Source organism: Mustela nivalis (genome assembly GCF_964662115.1).
Source record: "Mustela nivalis genome assembly, chromosome: 18".
Classification (NCBI taxonomy): domain Eukaryota; kingdom Metazoa; phylum Chordata; class Mammalia; order Carnivora; family Mustelidae; genus Mustela; species Mustela nivalis.
The window spans coordinates 46926187-46942909 of record NC_139037.1 but is presented as its reverse complement, the minus strand read 5'-3'; the positions used below and the strand labels follow the sequence as shown (position 1 = coordinate 46942909).

Genomic DNA, 16723 nt, shown 5'->3' with positions numbered 1-16723 from the left:
GCCTATATCATGATGAACAGGAATGCAAACACTCTCAATAAAATCCTAGCAAATCAGAGGCGCCTGGGTGGCTCAGTCAGTTAAGAGTCTGTCTTCAGGTCAGGTCATGATCCTGGGGATCCTGGAATCAAGCCCTGTGTCAGGCTCCCTACTCAGCGGGGAGCTTGCTTCTCCCTCTGCCTCTGCCGATACCCTCACTTATGTTTGTGTTCTCTCTGTCTCTCAAATAAAGATCTTTTAAAAAAAAAAAACTAACAAATCAAATCCAACATTACATTAAAGAATTATTCACTACAATCAAGTCGGATTTCTTCCTGGGCCACTATGAGTGGTTCAAACACTGCAAATCAATGCCATACACCACATTAGGAAAAGAAATGATAAGAGGCATATGGTCGTCTCCATAGATGCAGAAAAAGCATTCGACACAATACAGCATCCTTTCTTGATAAAAATGCTCAACAAAGTAGGGATGGAGGGAACATACATAAACATCAAAAAGGCCATATATGAAAGAAACACAGCTAATATCATCCTCAATGGGGAAAACAGAAAGCTCTACCTCTATAGTCAGGAACAAGATAAGGATGTCCACTTTCACCATTACTATTAAACACAGTATTGGAATTGTTAGCTTTAGCAATCAGAAGACCAAAAAGTAAATAAATACACAAATAAAAGGCATCCCAACTGGCAAGGAAGAAGTCAAAACCTCACTATTTGCAGACGACGTGATACTCTGTAGAAAATCTGAAAGACTCCACGAAAAAACTGCTAAAACCAATACATGAATTCAGAAAAACTGCAAGATACAAAAGTGATGTGCAGAAATCTATTGCATTTCTATATACTGGTTACTTCACCAGTAAAAAGGCAGCAGAAAAAAGAAATCAAGGAATTGATCCCATTTGCAACTGTACCCAAAACAGTAAGATACCCAGGAATAAACCTAACTAAAGAGCTAAAAGATCGGGCGCCTGGGTGGCTCAGTGGGTTGGGCCGCTGCCTTCGGCTCGGGTCGTGATCTCAGGGTCCTGGGATCGAGTCCCGCATCGGGCTCTCTGCTCAGCAGGGAGCCTGCTTCCTTCTCTCTCTCTCTGCCTGCCTCTCCATCTACTTGTGATTTCTCTCTGTCAAATAAATAAATAAAATCTTTAAAAAAAAAAAAAAAAAAGCTAAAAGATCTTACTCTGAAAACTATAAACTATAGGACACTCATGAAAGAAACTGAAGAGGACACAAAGAAATGTCAAACAGTCCAAGCTCATTGATTGGAAGAACAAATATCATTAAAATGTCTCTACTACTCAAAGCAATCTACAAATTCTGTGCAATCCCTATCAAAATAGCATGTTTCACAAAACTAGAACAAATAATCCTAAAATTTATATGGAAACACAAAATTCACTAAATAGCCAAAGCAATTCTGAAAAGAAACAAAACTGGAGGCATCACAATTCCAGATTTCAAGCTATAGTCATCAAGACAACATGGCACTAGCACAAAACAGACACATAGATCAATATAGAGCCCAGAAATGGACCAACAACTCTATGGTCAACTAATCTCCCAAAAGAAAGAAAGAATATCCAATAGAAAAAAGTCAGTCCCTTCAACAAATCCTGTTGGGAAAACTGGACAGCCACATGCAGGAGAATGACACTGGACCATTTTCTTACACCATACACACAAAAAAAAACAAATTAAAAATGGATGAAAGACCTAAATATGAGATAGGAAACCATCAGAATCCTGGAGGAGAACACGGGCAGAAACCTCTTTGACTCTGGCTATAGCAACTTCTTATTAAACACGCTGCTGGATGCAAGCCAAAGAAAAGCAAAAATGAACTACTGGGACTTAACCAAGGAAAAAGCTTTTGCATAGTGAAGGAAACAATCAACAAAACTAAAAGGCAGCCTACAGAATGGAAGAAGATATTTGCAAACAACATATCTGGTAAAGGCTTAGTATCTAAAACCTATAAAGAACTTACCAAACTCAACATCTCAAAAAAATAACCCAGTTAAGAACCAGGCAGAAGGGGGCGCCTGGGTGGCTCAGTGGGTTAAAGCCTCTGCCTTCGGCTCAGGTCATGATCCCAGGGTCCTGGGATCGAGTTCCCGCACTGGGTTCCTTGCTCAGTGGGGAGCCTGCTTCTCCCATTGCCTCCTGTTCCCCCTGCTTGTGCTCATTCTCTCTGACAAATGGATAAATAAAATCTTAAAAAAAAAAAAAAACTTAAAAAAAAAAAAAAAGAAGACATCCAGATGGCTAAGAGACACATGAAAATAAGCTTAACATCAAACATCAACAGGGAAATACAAATCAAAACCATTATGATACCACTTCACACCTGAGAGAATGGTTAAAATTAACAACACAGGAGGGGCGCCTGGGTGGCTCAGTCAGTTGAGCATATGCCTTCAGCTCAGATCATGATTTTAGGGTCCTAGCATGTAGCCCCACATCAGGCTCCCTGCTCAGTGGGCTCCCTCTCCTCCCCGCTCCTGCTCTCTCGCTATCTTTGTCTCTCTCTCAAATAAATAAAATCCTTTTATTTTTAAGTGTCTAGGGGCGCCTGGGTGGTTCAATCAGTATCTGTGTTCAGCTCAGGTCATGACCTTGGGGTTCTGGGATTGAGCTCCATGTCGTGCTTTCTGCTCAGATAGGAGTCTGCTTCTCCCCCTCACTCTCTCTCTGTGCTCTCTCTCAAATAAATAAATAAAATCTTTCCAAAATATTTTAAAAAAATACAGGAAACAACAGCTGTTGGCGAGGATGTGGAAAAAGGGGAACACTCATGGACTGTTGGTGGGAATGCAAAACCTTGCAGCCACTCTGAAGAACACTATGGAGGTTCCTCAAAAAGCTAAAAATAGAGCTACCCTACAGGCCAGCAATTGTACTACTAGCTATTTACCCAAAGGATATAAAAATACAGGTAAGAAGTGGTATATGCACCCCGATGTTTAAAGCAGCATCAGCAATAACCAAGTAAGAGAGCCCAAATGTCCACTGACTAATGAATGGATAAAGAAGATGTGGTGTGTGTGTGTGTGTATACACACATATATACAATGGAATATTAGCCGTCACAAAGAATGAAATCTTCCCATCTGCAACTATGTGGATGGAACTAGAGTATATTATGCTAAGTGAAGTAAGTCAAACAAAGATAGACAAATACCATATGATCTCACGTACTTATATGTGGAATTTAGGAAAGAAAAGAGATGAACATATAGGAGTGGGGGGAGAGAAAAAAGGAGAAAGGGAAACAAGCCATAAGTGCCTCTTAACGATACAGAACAAACTGAAGGTTGATGGCGGGAGGTGGGTGGGCAACAGGCTAGATGGGTGATGGCTATTAAAGAGGACACTTGTGATTCAGCGGTGGCTCCTGAGCAGACCGGTCTTCTCTCGCTCGTGCACCTCCCTCCGCTTCCTCTGCAACCATGTCTGACAAACCCGATACGGCTGAGATTGAGAAATTCGATAAATTGAAATTGAAGAAGACAGAAACACAAGAGAAAAATCCACTGCCTTCAAAAGAAACAAATAAACAGGAGAAGCAAGCGGGCAAATCATAGTGAGGCAGGCGCCGCTGATATGCACTGTACATTCCACAAGCATTGCCTTCTTTACTTCTTTTTAGCTGTATAACTTTTAAGATGCAAAGAGGCTGGATCAAGTTTAAATGACTGTGGTCCCCTTGTTCTTATCAAAGAATCTGAACTACTGACTGGGAAGCCAAACCTCCTATACATCGGCAGGGGAAGGAAAATAACTTGTATGCCGGCAAAGGAAGAAGCCGGGTGGGCACAACTAGTAGAAAAAGCTGGTCCAAGGTGTCTTGCGGGCGGTAAACTGCAGTTTAGTCAGAGTGCCATTTTTTTCTTTGAATGATTTTAAGTATTGGAGTGCACAATTTTTTAATATGCAAATAAAAAGTTTACATCGACACCTGGGTGGTTCAGTGGGTTAAGCCGTTGCCTTCGGCTCAGGTCATGATCCGGGGCTCATGGGATCGAGCCCCGCATCGGGCTCCTTGCTTGGCAGGGAATCTGCTTCTCTTGCTACCTCTGCCTGCCTCTCTCCCTGCTTGTGTGTACTCACTTGCGCAAAAAAAAAAAAAAAAAAAAAAGAGGACACTTGTTGTGATGAGCACTGGGTATTGTATGCAAGTGATGAATCACGAAATTCTACTCCAGAAACCATTACTACACTGTATGTTAACTAACAAAATTTAAATAAAAAAAAAAAGAGGGGGCGCCTGGGTGGCTCAGTGGGTTAAGCCGCTGCCTTCGGCTCAGGTCATGATCTCAGGGTCCTGGGATCGAGTCCCGCATCGGGCTCTCTGCTCAGCAGAGAGCCTGCTTCCCTCTCTCTCTCTCTGCCTGCCTCTCCATCTACTTGTGATTTCTCTCTGTCAAATAAATAAATAAAATCTTTAAAAAAAAAAAACCAAATAAATAAATAAAATCTTAAAAAAAAAAAAATAAGAGGACCTTCAATATTCCCCTATAAACAATGGGTAGATTATCCAGACAGAAAAGCAAGAATACTTTGTATTTTAACTATACTTTAGATCAAATGGACTAGTAGGTATATAGAGAATATTCAATTCAACTGCAGAATAACACACATTCTCCTCAAATACAGAACATTTCTTAGGAAAGATCGTATGTTATAAATCATGAAACCAGTCATAACAAATTTAAGAGGAATAACATCAGTTATCTTTACTGACCACAGTAGTATAAATTAGGAATAAATAATAGGAGGAAAGCTCAAAATTCAAAAATATGTGGATATTAAACAATGCAATCATGAAAAACAAATGGGCCCAATTAAAAAAAATCTTGAAACAAAGAAGGCAAAAACACAAAATAATAAAGCTTATAGAATACAGCAGAAGCAGTTCTAATAGGGAAATTTAGAGCAATAAAGCCCTACATTAAGGCAAAGGTATCATATAAGCAAATTTATAGCTCAAACAAAACAAAAGAACAATTTAAGGCTGATGTTAGCAGAGTGCTAAGATCATAGAGGGCTGCAAAAAGCTTCAGCTCTAGGGAAAAATAGTATCTAGCCTCCTTTATACTTTTATTCTTTTCTTTATTTAATTTTTTCAATTCTTTACCTTATTAACTTTTTTGCATTTCTATTTTTATACAGATATTTTTTACATTTATTTATTTATTTATTTATTTAACTTTCATTGTATTATTTTTTCTTTCTTTCTTTTTTTTTTTTTTAAGATTTTATTTATTTATTTGACAGACAGAGATCACAAGTAGGCAGAGAGGCAGGCAGAGAGAGAGAGAGAGAGAGAGAGGGAAGCAGGCTTCCTGCGGAGCAGGGAGCCCGATGCGGGGCTCAATCCCAGGACCCTGAGATCATGACCCGAGCCGAAGGCAGCAGCCCAAACCACTGAGCCACCCAGGTGCCCCTATTTTTTCTTTCTTATTTGGTAATCTAGATACTTTTAACAACCAGACCAAAACAAACACAGAATCTAGTTTGGTGTTGTTATTGTTTTGTTTTTCCTTTTTCTTTCTTCTTTTCTTTTCTGCACAAAATGACAAGATGGAGAAATTCACCACAAAAGAACAGAAGATGGAGGTAGTACTCATGGACAGTGATTTAATCAATACAGATACAATTAAGATGTCTGAACTAGAATGTAAAATAATTATAAGGATACCAGCTGGGCTTGAAAATAGCATATAAGACATTAGAGAATTCCTTATTGCAGAGATAAAAAAAAACTAAAATCTAGTCAGCCCAAAATTAAAAATGCTACAACCAAGATGCAACCCCAAGTGGAGGCCATAAAAATGAGGACTGAAAAATGAGAGGAGTCAATCAGTGATACAGAAGATATAATTATGGAAAAGCATGAAGCTGAAAAGAAGAGGGAAAGAAAGGTAATGGACCACATACTTAGACTTAGGGAACTCAAGAGCAAATTATTAAAAGATGATGACACTTATAACATTGGAGTCCCAGAAGATGAAGAAAAAGAAAAGGGGGTAGAAAGTTTATTCAAACAGACTATAGCTAGAAACTTCCCTAATCTGAGGAAAGACACAGACATCAAAATCCAACAAGCACAGAGAACTCCCATTAAATTAAAAGCCAGGACACCTTGGTGGCTCAGCTGACTAAGCATCCAACTTTTGATTTCAGCTCAAGTCATGATCTCAGGGTTGTGAGATTTAGACCTGCACTGAGCTCAGTGCTGGGCATGGAGGCTGCTTAAGATTGTCTCTCTCCCTCTCCCCTCCTCCAACCTATTTTTATAAAAAATAAATAAATTCAATAAAAGCTGACCATCATCAAGGCATATTATATGTCAAGTTCAAAAAATACACAGGCAAGGAAAGAATCCTGAAAGCAGCAAGGGAAAAGAAAAGTCATTAACCTTCAAGAAGATAGATCAGGTTTGCAACAGACGTGTCTACTGAAATTTGGCAAGCCAGAAAACCATGGAACTATTCAATGTGCTGAAAGGGAAAAATATTCAGCCAAGAATTCTTTTTTTTTTTTTTTTTTTTAATTTTTATTTGTCAGAGAGAGAGCGAGCGAGAGCAAGCACAGGCAGACAGAGTGGAAGGCAGAGTCAGAGGGAGAAGCAGGCTCCCCAAGGAGCAAGGAGCCTGATGCGGGACTCGATCCCAGGACGCTGGGATCATGACCTGAGCCGAAGGCAGCTGCTTAACCAACTGAGCCACCCAGGCGTCCCTCAGCCAAGAATTCTTTATCCGGCAAGGCTGTCATTCAGAATAGACAAACAAAACAAAAACTAAAGGAGTTCATAACCACTAAACCAGCCCTACAAGAAATTTTAAAGGGGATTCTTTGAGTGGAGGAAAATAAACAAACAAAAACCTCCCCCCAAAAACAAACAAAAAAAACCCTAAAAGCAAAAAAGACTAGAAAGGACCAGAGAACATCACCAAAAACACCAACTCTATAGACAATACCATGACACCAAATTCATATCATTCAATAATCACTGTAAATTTTTTTAAAGATTTTATTTATTTATTTGACAGATCACAAGTAGGTAGAAAGGCAGGCAGAGAGAGGGAGAAGTAGGCTCCCCACTGAGCAGAGAGCCCAATATGGGGCTCGATCCCAGGAACCTGGGATCAATTCACTGTAAATTAAAATGGACTAAATGCCCCAATTAAAAGACTTAAGAATGGATTTAAAACAAGATCCATCAGGGCGCCTGAGTGGCTCAGTGGGTTAATCCTCTGCCTTCAGCTCAGGTCATGATCTTGGGGTCCTGGGATTGAGCCCTGCATGGGGCTCTTTGCTCAGAGGGGAGCCTGCTTCCCCCCTCTCTCTGCCTGCCTCTCTACCTACTGGTGATCTCCCTCTCTCTGTCAAATAAATTAAAAAATAAATAAATAATAAAACAAGATCCATCTATATGCTGCCTAGAAGAGGCTCATTTTAGACTAAAGACACCTGCAGATTGAAAGTGAGGGGATAGGGGCACCTGGGTGGCTCAGTGGGTTAAATCCTCTGCCTTCAGCTCAGGTCATGGTCACAAACCTTTCCAAAAAATAGAAATGGAAGGAGAGCTCCAAAACTCATTCTACAAAGATAGCATTACCTTCATACCAAAATTGGAAAAAGACCCCACTAAAAAGAAGACTTATAGGCCTATATCATGATGAACAGGAATGCAAACACTCTCAATAAAATCCTAGCAAATCAGAGGCGCCTGGGTGGCTCAGTCAGTTAAGAGTCTGTCTTCAGGTCAGGTCATGATCCTGGGGATCCTGGAATCAAGCCCTGTGTCAGGCTCCCTACTCAGCGGGGAGCTTGCTTCTCCCTCTGCCTCTGCCGATACCCTCACTTATGTTTGTGTTCTCTCTGTCTCTCAAATAAAGATCTTTTAAAAAAAAAAAACTAACAAATCAAATCCAACATTACATTAAAGAATTATTCACTACAATCAAGTCGGATTTCTTCCTGGGCCACTATGAGTGGTTCAAACACTGCAAATCAATGCCATACACCACATTAGGAAAAGAAATGATAAGAGGCATATGGTCGTCTCCATAGATGCAGAAAAAGCATTCGACACAATACAGCATCCTTTCTTGATAAAAATGCTCAACAAAGTAGGGATGGAGGGAACATACATAAACATCAAAAAGGCCATATATGAAAGAAACACAGCTAATATCATCCTCAATGGGGAAAACAGAAAGCTCTACCTCTATAGTCAGGAACAAGATAAGGATGTCCACTTTCACCATTACTATTAAACACAGTATTGGAATTGTTAGCTTTAGCAATCAGAAGACCAAAAAGTAAATAAATACACAAATAAAAGGCATCCCAACTGGCAAGGAAGAAGTCAAAACCTCACTATTTGCAGACGACGTGATACTCTGTAGAAAATCTGAAAGACTCCACGAAAAAACTGCTAAAACCAATACATGAATTCAGAAAAACTGCAAGATACAAAAGTGATGTGCAGAAATCTATTGCATTTCTATATACTGGTTACTTCACCAGTAAAAAGGCAGCAGAAAAAAGAAATCAAGGAATTGATCCCATTTGCAACTGTACCCAAAACAGTAAGATACCCAGGAATAAACCTAACTAAAGAGCTAAAAGATCGGGCGCCTGGGTGGCTCAGTGGGTTGGGCCGCTGCCTTCGGCTCGGGTCGTGATCTCAGGGTCCTGGGATCGAGTCCCGCATCGGGCTCTCTGCTCAGCAGGGAGCCTGCTTCCTTCTCTCTCTCTCTGCCTGCCTCTCCATCTACTTGTGATTTCTCTCTGTCAAATAAATAAATAAAATCTTTAAAAAAAAAAAAAAAAAAGCTAAAAGATCTTACTCTGAAAACTATAAACTATAGGACACTCATGAAAGAAACTGAAGAGGACACAAAGAAATGTCAAACAGTCCAAGCTCATTGATTGGAAGAACAAATATCATTAAAATGTCTCTACTACTCAAAGCAATCTACAAATTCTGTGCAATCCCTATCAAAATAGCATGTTTCACAAAACTAGAACAAATAATCCTAAAATTTATATGGAAACACAAAATTCACTAAATAGCCAAAGCAATTCTGAAAAGAAACAAAACTGGAGGCATCACAATTCCAGATTTCAAGCTATAGTCATCAAGACAACATGGCACTAGCACAAAACAGACACATAGATCAATATAGAGCCCAGAAATGGACCAACAACTCTATGGTCAACTAATCTCCCAAAAGAAAGAAAGAATATCCAATAGAAAAAAGTCAGTCCCTTCAACAAATCCTGTTGGGAAAACTGGACAGCCACATGCAGGAGAATGACACTGGACCATTTTCTTACACCATACACACAAAAAAAAACAAATTAAAAATGGATGAAAGACCTAAATATGAGATAGGAAACCATCAGAATCCTGGAGGAGAACACGGGCAGAAACCTCTTTGACTCTGGCTATAGCAACTTCTTATTAAACACGCTGCTGGATGCAAGCCAAAGAAAAGCAAAAATGAACTACTGGGACTTAACCAAGGAAAAAGCTTTTGCATAGTGAAGGAAACAATCAACAAAACTAAAAGGCAGCCTACAGAATGGAAGAAGATATTTGCAAACAACATATCTGGTAAAGGCTTAGTATCTAAAACCTATAAAGAACTTACCAAACTCAACATCTCAAAAAAATAACCCAGTTAAGAACCAGGCAGAAGGGGGCGCCTGGGTGGCTCAGTGGGTTAAAGCCTCTGCCTTCGGCTCAGGTCATGATCCCAGGGTCCTGGGATCGAGTTCCCGCACTGGGTTCCTTGCTCAGTGGGGAGCCTGCTTCTCCCATTGCCTCCTGTTCCCCCTGCTTGTGCTCATTCTCTCTGACAAATGGATAAATAAAATCTTAAAAAAAAAAAAAAACTTAAAAAAAAAAAAAAAGAAGACATCCAGATGGCTAAGAGACACATGAAAATAAGCTTAACATCAAACATCAACAGGGAAATACAAATCAAAACCATTATGATACCACTTCACACCTGAGAGAATGGTTAAAATTAACAACACAGGAGGGGCGCCTGGGTGGCTCAGTCAGTTGAGCATATGCCTTCAGCTCAGATCATGATTTTAGGGTCCTAGCATGTAGCCCCACATCAGGCTCCCTGCTCAGTGGGCTCCCTCTCCTCCCCGCTCCTGCTCTCTCGCTATCTTTGTCTCTCTCTCAAATAAATAAAATCCTTTTATTTTTAAGTGTCTAGGGGCGCCTGGGTGGTTCAATCAGTATCTGTGTTCAGCTCAGGTCATGACCTTGGGGTTCTGGGATTGAGCTCCATGTCGTGCTTTCTGCTCAGATAGGAGTCTGCTTCTCCCCCTCACTCTCTCTCTGTGCTCTCTCTCAAATAAATAAATAAAATCTTTCCAAAATATTTTAAAAAAATACAGGAAACAACAGCTGTTGGCGAGGATGTGGAAAAAGGGGAACACTCATGGACTGTTGGTGGGAATGCAAAACCTTGCAGCCACTCTGAAGAACACTATGGAGGTTCCTCAAAAAGCTAAAAATAGAGCTACCCTACAGGCCAGCAATTGTACTACTAGCTATTTACCCAAAGGATATAAAAATACAGGTAAGAAGTGGTATATGCACCCCGATGTTTAAAGCAGCATCAGCAATAACCAAGTAAGAGAGCCCAAATGTCCACTGACTAATGAATGGATAAAGAAGATGTGGTGTGTGTGTGTGTGTATACACACATATATACAATGGAATATTAGCCGTCACAAAGAATGAAATCTTCCCATCTGCAACTATGTGGATGGAACTAGAGTATATTATGCTAAGTGAAGTAAGTCAAACAAAGATAGACAAATACCATATGATCTCACGTACTTATATGTGGAATTTAGGAAAGAAAAGAGATGAACATATAGGAGTGGGGGGAGAGAAAAAAGGAGAAAGGGAAACAAGCCATAAGTGCCTCTTAACGATACAGAACAAACTGAAGGTTGATGGCGGGAGGTGGGTGGGCAACAGGCTAGATGGGTGATGGCTATTAAAGAGGACACTTGTGATTCAGCGGTGGCTCCTGAGCAGACCGGTCTTCTCTCGCTCGTGCACCTCCCTCCGCTTCCTCTGCAACCATGTCTGACAAACCCGATACGGCTGAGATTGAGAAATTCGATAAATTGAAATTGAAGAAGACAGAAACACAAGAGAAAAATCCACTGCCTTCAAAAGAAACAAATAAACAGGAGAAGCAAGCGGGCAAATCATAGTGAGGCAGGCGCCGCTGATATGCACTGTACATTCCACAAGCATTGCCTTCTTTACTTCTTTTTAGCTGTATAACTTTTAAGATGCAAAGAGGCTGGATCAAGTTTAAATGACTGTGGTCCCCTTGTTCTTATCAAAGAATCTGAACTACTGACTGGGAAGCCAAACCTCCTATACATCGGCAGGGGAAGGAAAATAACTTGTATGCCGGCAAAGGAAGAAGCCGGGTGGGCACAACTAGTAGAAAAAGCTGGTCCAAGGTGTCTTGCGGGCGGTAAACTGCAGTTTAGTCAGAGTGCCATTTTTTTCTTTGAATGATTTTAAGTATTGGAGTGCACAATTTTTTAATATGCAAATAAAAAGTTTACATCGACACCTGGGTGGTTCAGTGGGTTAAGCCGTTGCCTTCGGCTCAGGTCATGATCCGGGGCTCATGGGATCGAGCCCCGCATCGGGCTCCTTGCTTGGCAGGGAATCTGCTTCTCTTGCTACCTCTGCCTGCCTCTCTCCCTGCTTGTGTGTACTCACTTGCGCAAAAAAAAAAAAAAAAAAAAAAGAGGACACTTGTTGTGATGAGCACTGGGTATTGTATGCAAGTGATGAATCACGAAATTCTACTCCAGAAACCATTACTACACTGTATGTTAACTAACAAAATTTAAATAAAAAAAAAAAGAGGGGGCGCCTGGGTGGCTCAGTGGGTTAAGCCGCTGCCTTCGGCTCAGGTCATGATCTCAGGGTCCTGGGATCGAGTCTCGCATCGGGCTCTCTGCTCAGCAGGGAGCCTGCTTCCTCCTCTCTCTCTCTCTCTGCCTGCCTCTCTGCCTACTTGTGATCTCTCTCTGTCAAATAAATAAATAAAATCTTAAAAAAAAAAAAAAAAAGGCTACCATATGGACTACCATTGCCATTTCCAGGTATTTACCCAAGAAAACAAAATCAGTATCTCCACAAAATATCTCCACACAGAGATATCCACTGAGTTATTATTCACAATAGCAAATATATGGAAACATCAGTAAGTATGACTGAGTGTTTAATGTGACGAAGAACATTTAGTAGACACACACATGCAGGAATATTCAGCCACATAAAAGAAAGCAAAACTGCCACTTGCATAACATGGTTGAACCTAGAAAAGACTATGCTACGTCAAACCGCACAGAAAAGACAGTGTACGGTACCACATATAGAGAAACTCTGGAACAAACAAACAAAAACCCCAGAAACAGACTAGAATGCCAGAAGCTAAGGACTGGGGCACAGGGGAAGATGGTCAGGGATACATACTTTCACTTACAAGAGGAGTAAATTCTGAGGGTTTAATGTGGAGTACAGTTGTTAATACTGTACTGTACACTTGAAATTTGGTAAGAGAATAGATATTAAGCTTTCTCACCACCAACAGCAAAAAGGTAATCTTAACAAATGATACGTGAATTGATTACCATCATTTAGGTAATAATTTCATATTGTATATCGAGTCATCATGTAATATACTTGCAATAATGTAATTCTATTTGTCAATCGTATTTCATCAAAGTTGAAGGAAGGGGGGGCAGGTGGAAGAAGAGATGTAAATACTACCCAAAGAACCATACAGGACAGTCTTGAGAAGTAGTCCATGGTATACCTACACAGTGGCCATGCCAATGCCTCCAATTTCAGGCACAGGTAGAAATGAGGAAATGTCACCCCAAGGAAGGGTTCAAAACCCAGGCCACAGAAATGGCACTGATCTGAACACAGAGACCCAGCCAGGGAGAGGGGAAGCAAGGTGCATTCCATTAGCTTTACTCATGACCACTGGCCTCCGATCTTAGCCGATCAGGGCTCAGCACAGCAGGTACTGAGGCTGCGGGCAGACAGAAGGGCACACCAACAACTCAGGGCCAGCAACAAAAGCAACTGCCCAGAAAGCTGGGGAAGCACGCAGTGAACACAGTCCACACCAGAGAAGGACAAACCCTCCCCTGGAGAATGGAAAAGGGGAGTCCGCAGGATACAGAGTCCAGGGCAGGTCAAGGGGACGCTGAGGGCCTTACCCAGTGACGATACAAGTGCAAAGTTCTCCAGCATCACATGGTGGTACAGCCGTCTCTGAGTCTCATCAAGAAGTCTCCACTCCTTCCAGGAGAAGTACACGGCCACGTCCTCAAAGGTCACACCACACTACCATGAAAGGAATACATGGAACCCTGAGCATTCTCTCTCTCTGAGAACCCACCTGCCAACCCACACACCCACCCCAGTCTCTCCTGCCAGCCCAGCTCCCCATCTCAGATAATACCAGGTCCTGGTGCCTCTAATGCTGCTCTCCTCTCACCTTCCCACCAATCACTGTTCAGTGCTCAGCAATAACATGCAGGGGTCACATGGAAGCAATATGGCCTGCAAGTCCCAAACCCCTGCCAGGATATTCCCATGGAGTCTCCCAGGTCATGCCCTCAAGACAGCCAATTATAGGCCCTGCTCTGCCGGGAAGTCTTCAATACCAGGCCCAAACCTGAGGCCCTTAGCTCACACTTCCTCTCTATGTGTACATAATTTTGTAGACTGAACCTCTCTCATGACTTAGGACCCCACAGATGAACACCCACACCTTTCTGCTCCACAACAAAGGATCCTCCCTTGACTCACACTTGTACTTGACACAAACAAGTGTTTGTTTGTTTAACAAACACAAACAGGTTCCACTACCACCCCAGTACTCCCATGGATCCCAACTGAGGGAAAGCCTCAAATGCTGCTGAGAAGCCTCCTCACCTACCTCTAATTCTCCCTGCAATACGACACTCACAACCACTGTCAACTTAGGATATTCATAGACCCTCTTCTATTTCTGTGCCACCCATACTCTCCCTCAACAATCAGAACCCTCCACTCCAAACTGAACCTCTGTGAAAACCCCAGCACTAAAGGTCTCCCTGCCAGGCACAGCGAACCACAAATGACCACATTTGTCCAGACCTTAACAACCAGCAAGACTTTGAAACACCCCAGGCACTGTAAAAACTCATCATAAAATTCTGTGAAGCCATACATCATCGAATAAAGAGCAGGCCCAACTTCACTCTCGGCAAAATTACTCTTGCGTGTTCTAGCTATCACTTGTCCCATCATCGCAAGCAAGGCTTGTCCATGTATCTGCCAGATCACTGCCTCTCTCCTTTACCTGTGTTCACAATGCCCAGCAACCCCAACCACGTGCTGAGCAGGAAAACCACTCTTCAGCACACGTTACTAGGTCCCTCTGACCTAAGAGGAGCATTGCCATGACACTCTGCATTCCCTTCCTAAATGTGATCCAAGTCTCCACCCTGGTCCACACAGCAGCCATCACTTTTCAAACTCTCCATCATGAATCTTTCCCCCAGTTTCCCAAAATTTCCTCTCCAGCTGCCCATGTGATGCCATTAATCACACTTCTCTGAAACATCAGAGATTGTAAACAATGTCAAAACAACTTAGGTATCCCCAAAGACAGTTAACCTACTGCTGACTTCATCAGCTGATGAAAGCTTTCGTATTTTCTGCTACCAGGACCTGTGAAAACTAACAATGGAAAATATCACAAAATGGTATCAGGAGGTTGCAGGCTTGAGGAAAGATCTCAAACAGTATCACAGTGATCAACTGCAGACCAAAGAGGAAAAAACAAACTTGGCCTTATGTGGGACACTCCTTCATTACCCCAAACCCAGAAAGACAGTCTTTCCCGATCACCCACCCAACAGTCAGCCACCGGGAAGACACGACTCCCACCTTACTCCCGTCGCCTCAGAGTTGGTAACAGCCTTCCCGACTTCGCCCCTTTCCCTTAAAAAGCACGACCTCCCTTCTCTTCTCCACACTGGCTACTGCTTTGACTCGGATTCTTCGGTCCCAATCGCTGTTCCCTGTCGCTCCCACAGAAACAACATCTCTGCGGGTAAAGTGTCTGCAGTTTTCTCTTCAAGCGTCACCGACCAAAAGCCCCGGGGTTCCCCTCTCTCCCTCCGTTCTCCTCTCCTCTGCGACACCCACAATTCGCCTCAGTCCTTCTCCGAAAAGAGACCAACAGCAGCCGGTTCTCCAACATCCAGGGAGGACACGGTGGCGGTCCGGGCCACTACCAGCGACCACCGCAAGTCCCTCTTGCTGCGCGCCCTGCCTGCGCGCTCACCCCCGGCGGCGGCGCTTCTCCGCGGCCGCAGAAAGCTCCCTGACACCCGGGTTAGACCACCTCCCCTCACCGCCAGCAGACACGGCCTCGGCAGGCAGCGCCGGCGCACGCCTCACCCGCCGCGCCGCACCCTGCTCCTGACAGAACCAATGCAACCGCGCCGTCCCCCGTTTGTGGCGCTGGTCCCCCGCAGTCCCCGCCCCGGCGGCCCCTCAGCCCGGAGCCCGCGCCTGCACGCTGTCCGCCGGCGCTCCCACACAGGCCCCCGCCCACCCGCGCCTCCCTGCTCCGGACATCGGGGCCTGGGCCGCAGGGCCGCGAGCAGGCGCCCCGCGCTCGGGCCTTCGGGGTCTGGGTTGGGGGGCCGACGGGGAGGGCCCGGGGGATGAGCGTTTACCTCAGCCGAGTCCCTGGGCGCGGCTGCCGCCATCAGACTCGGTGGGCCGGCAGCGGGCCGGAAGGGAGCGGACACCCAGGCCCAACTGTGTGCGGCAAGGAGGCGCCGCTCCTCTTGTCTTCAGCGTCAATTACCCAGATACCGAACCGCGCTCGAGAACTTGAGGAGACACACAGTCCTAACCTGGAACTACAACCCAGCTGGAGGGGATGAGGCCGGAAGTCCCGCCCCCAGCGAATGCGCACGCCTAGAAAGGCCGCGTTCCGCCCTGGGTACTGAGACTCTTGGGGTAGTGTGGCTCGCAGAGCTCGGGGTTTCCAGTAGGAATACCCCAGCTTTGGTCACGTGGCACCCGGAGGGATGCTGGAAAGTGAGGCTTCTACCCAGGATTGGCTTAGCTCCTTGTTAAAGGCGGAGAAGAACCCTTCTTTCAGATTCCATAAAGCTCAGTCGGCTCGCAAAGAAAACTATTCTTTTAGATGCTCTCAAATACTTTTACTGGGGTAAATGACGATATGTATCTTTTCGTCCGGCGTTTCAGAAAGAAATGAGTCTGTGCATAGGTGAAAAGATGTTGTTGCTCCTCAGATATTTGCACCCTGAAACATTAGTCAGTTTTGGACTTGGTTAAGAAGAATACAAAAAATGCCTTGTTAAACAAAATTCAGCCCAGTACACTATAAAGGTCGGCTGGTTTTATCCACCGATTTCTTTTTTTTTTTTTTTTAAAGATTTTATTTATTTATTTGACAGAGAGAAATCACAAGTAGATGGAGAGGCAGGCAGAGAGAGAGAGAGAGAGAAGCAGGCTCCCTGCCGAGCAGAGAGCCCGATGCGGGACTCGATCCCAGGACCCTGAGATCATGACCTGAGCTGAAGGCAGCGGCTC

At 43.5% G+C, this 16723-nt stretch overlaps 1 protein-coding gene and 2 pseudogenes across 7 annotated transcripts in view; 2 read left to right on the top strand and 1 right to left on the bottom strand.

The window, feature by feature from the left end:
• LOC309852573 (zinc finger protein 671-like) overlaps positions 1–16723 on the bottom strand; it is a 128005-nt gene that overhangs the window by 83944 nt on the left and 27338 nt on the right. The window contains exons 1-2 of one of the 5 annotated variants that reach the window (XM_082709437.1): positions 15835–16066; positions 13318–13444 (exon numbers count right to left, since the gene is read on the bottom strand). The exons of 2 other annotated variants lie outside the window; for them this stretch is intronic. In XM_082709437.1, the coding sequence (XP_082565563.1) occupies positions 13318–13444; positions 15835–15867 (160 nt within the window). In that variant the 5' untranslated portion in view covers positions 15868–16066. Of the gene's footprint in view, positions 1–13317; positions 13445–15834; positions 16067–16723 lie in introns of those variants that run through there. 2 more of the 5 variants (XM_082709438.1, XM_082709433.1) reach the window with 2 other exon arrangements.
• LOC309852645 (thymosin beta-4 pseudogene) lies at positions 3369–3958 on the top strand (annotated as a pseudogene). Its single transcript has one exon. The product of its transcript is annotated as a thymosin beta-4 pseudogene (transcript).
• Positions 11050–11639, top strand: LOC309852644 (thymosin beta-4 pseudogene; annotated as a pseudogene). The gene has a single exon. The product of its transcript is annotated as a thymosin beta-4 pseudogene (transcript).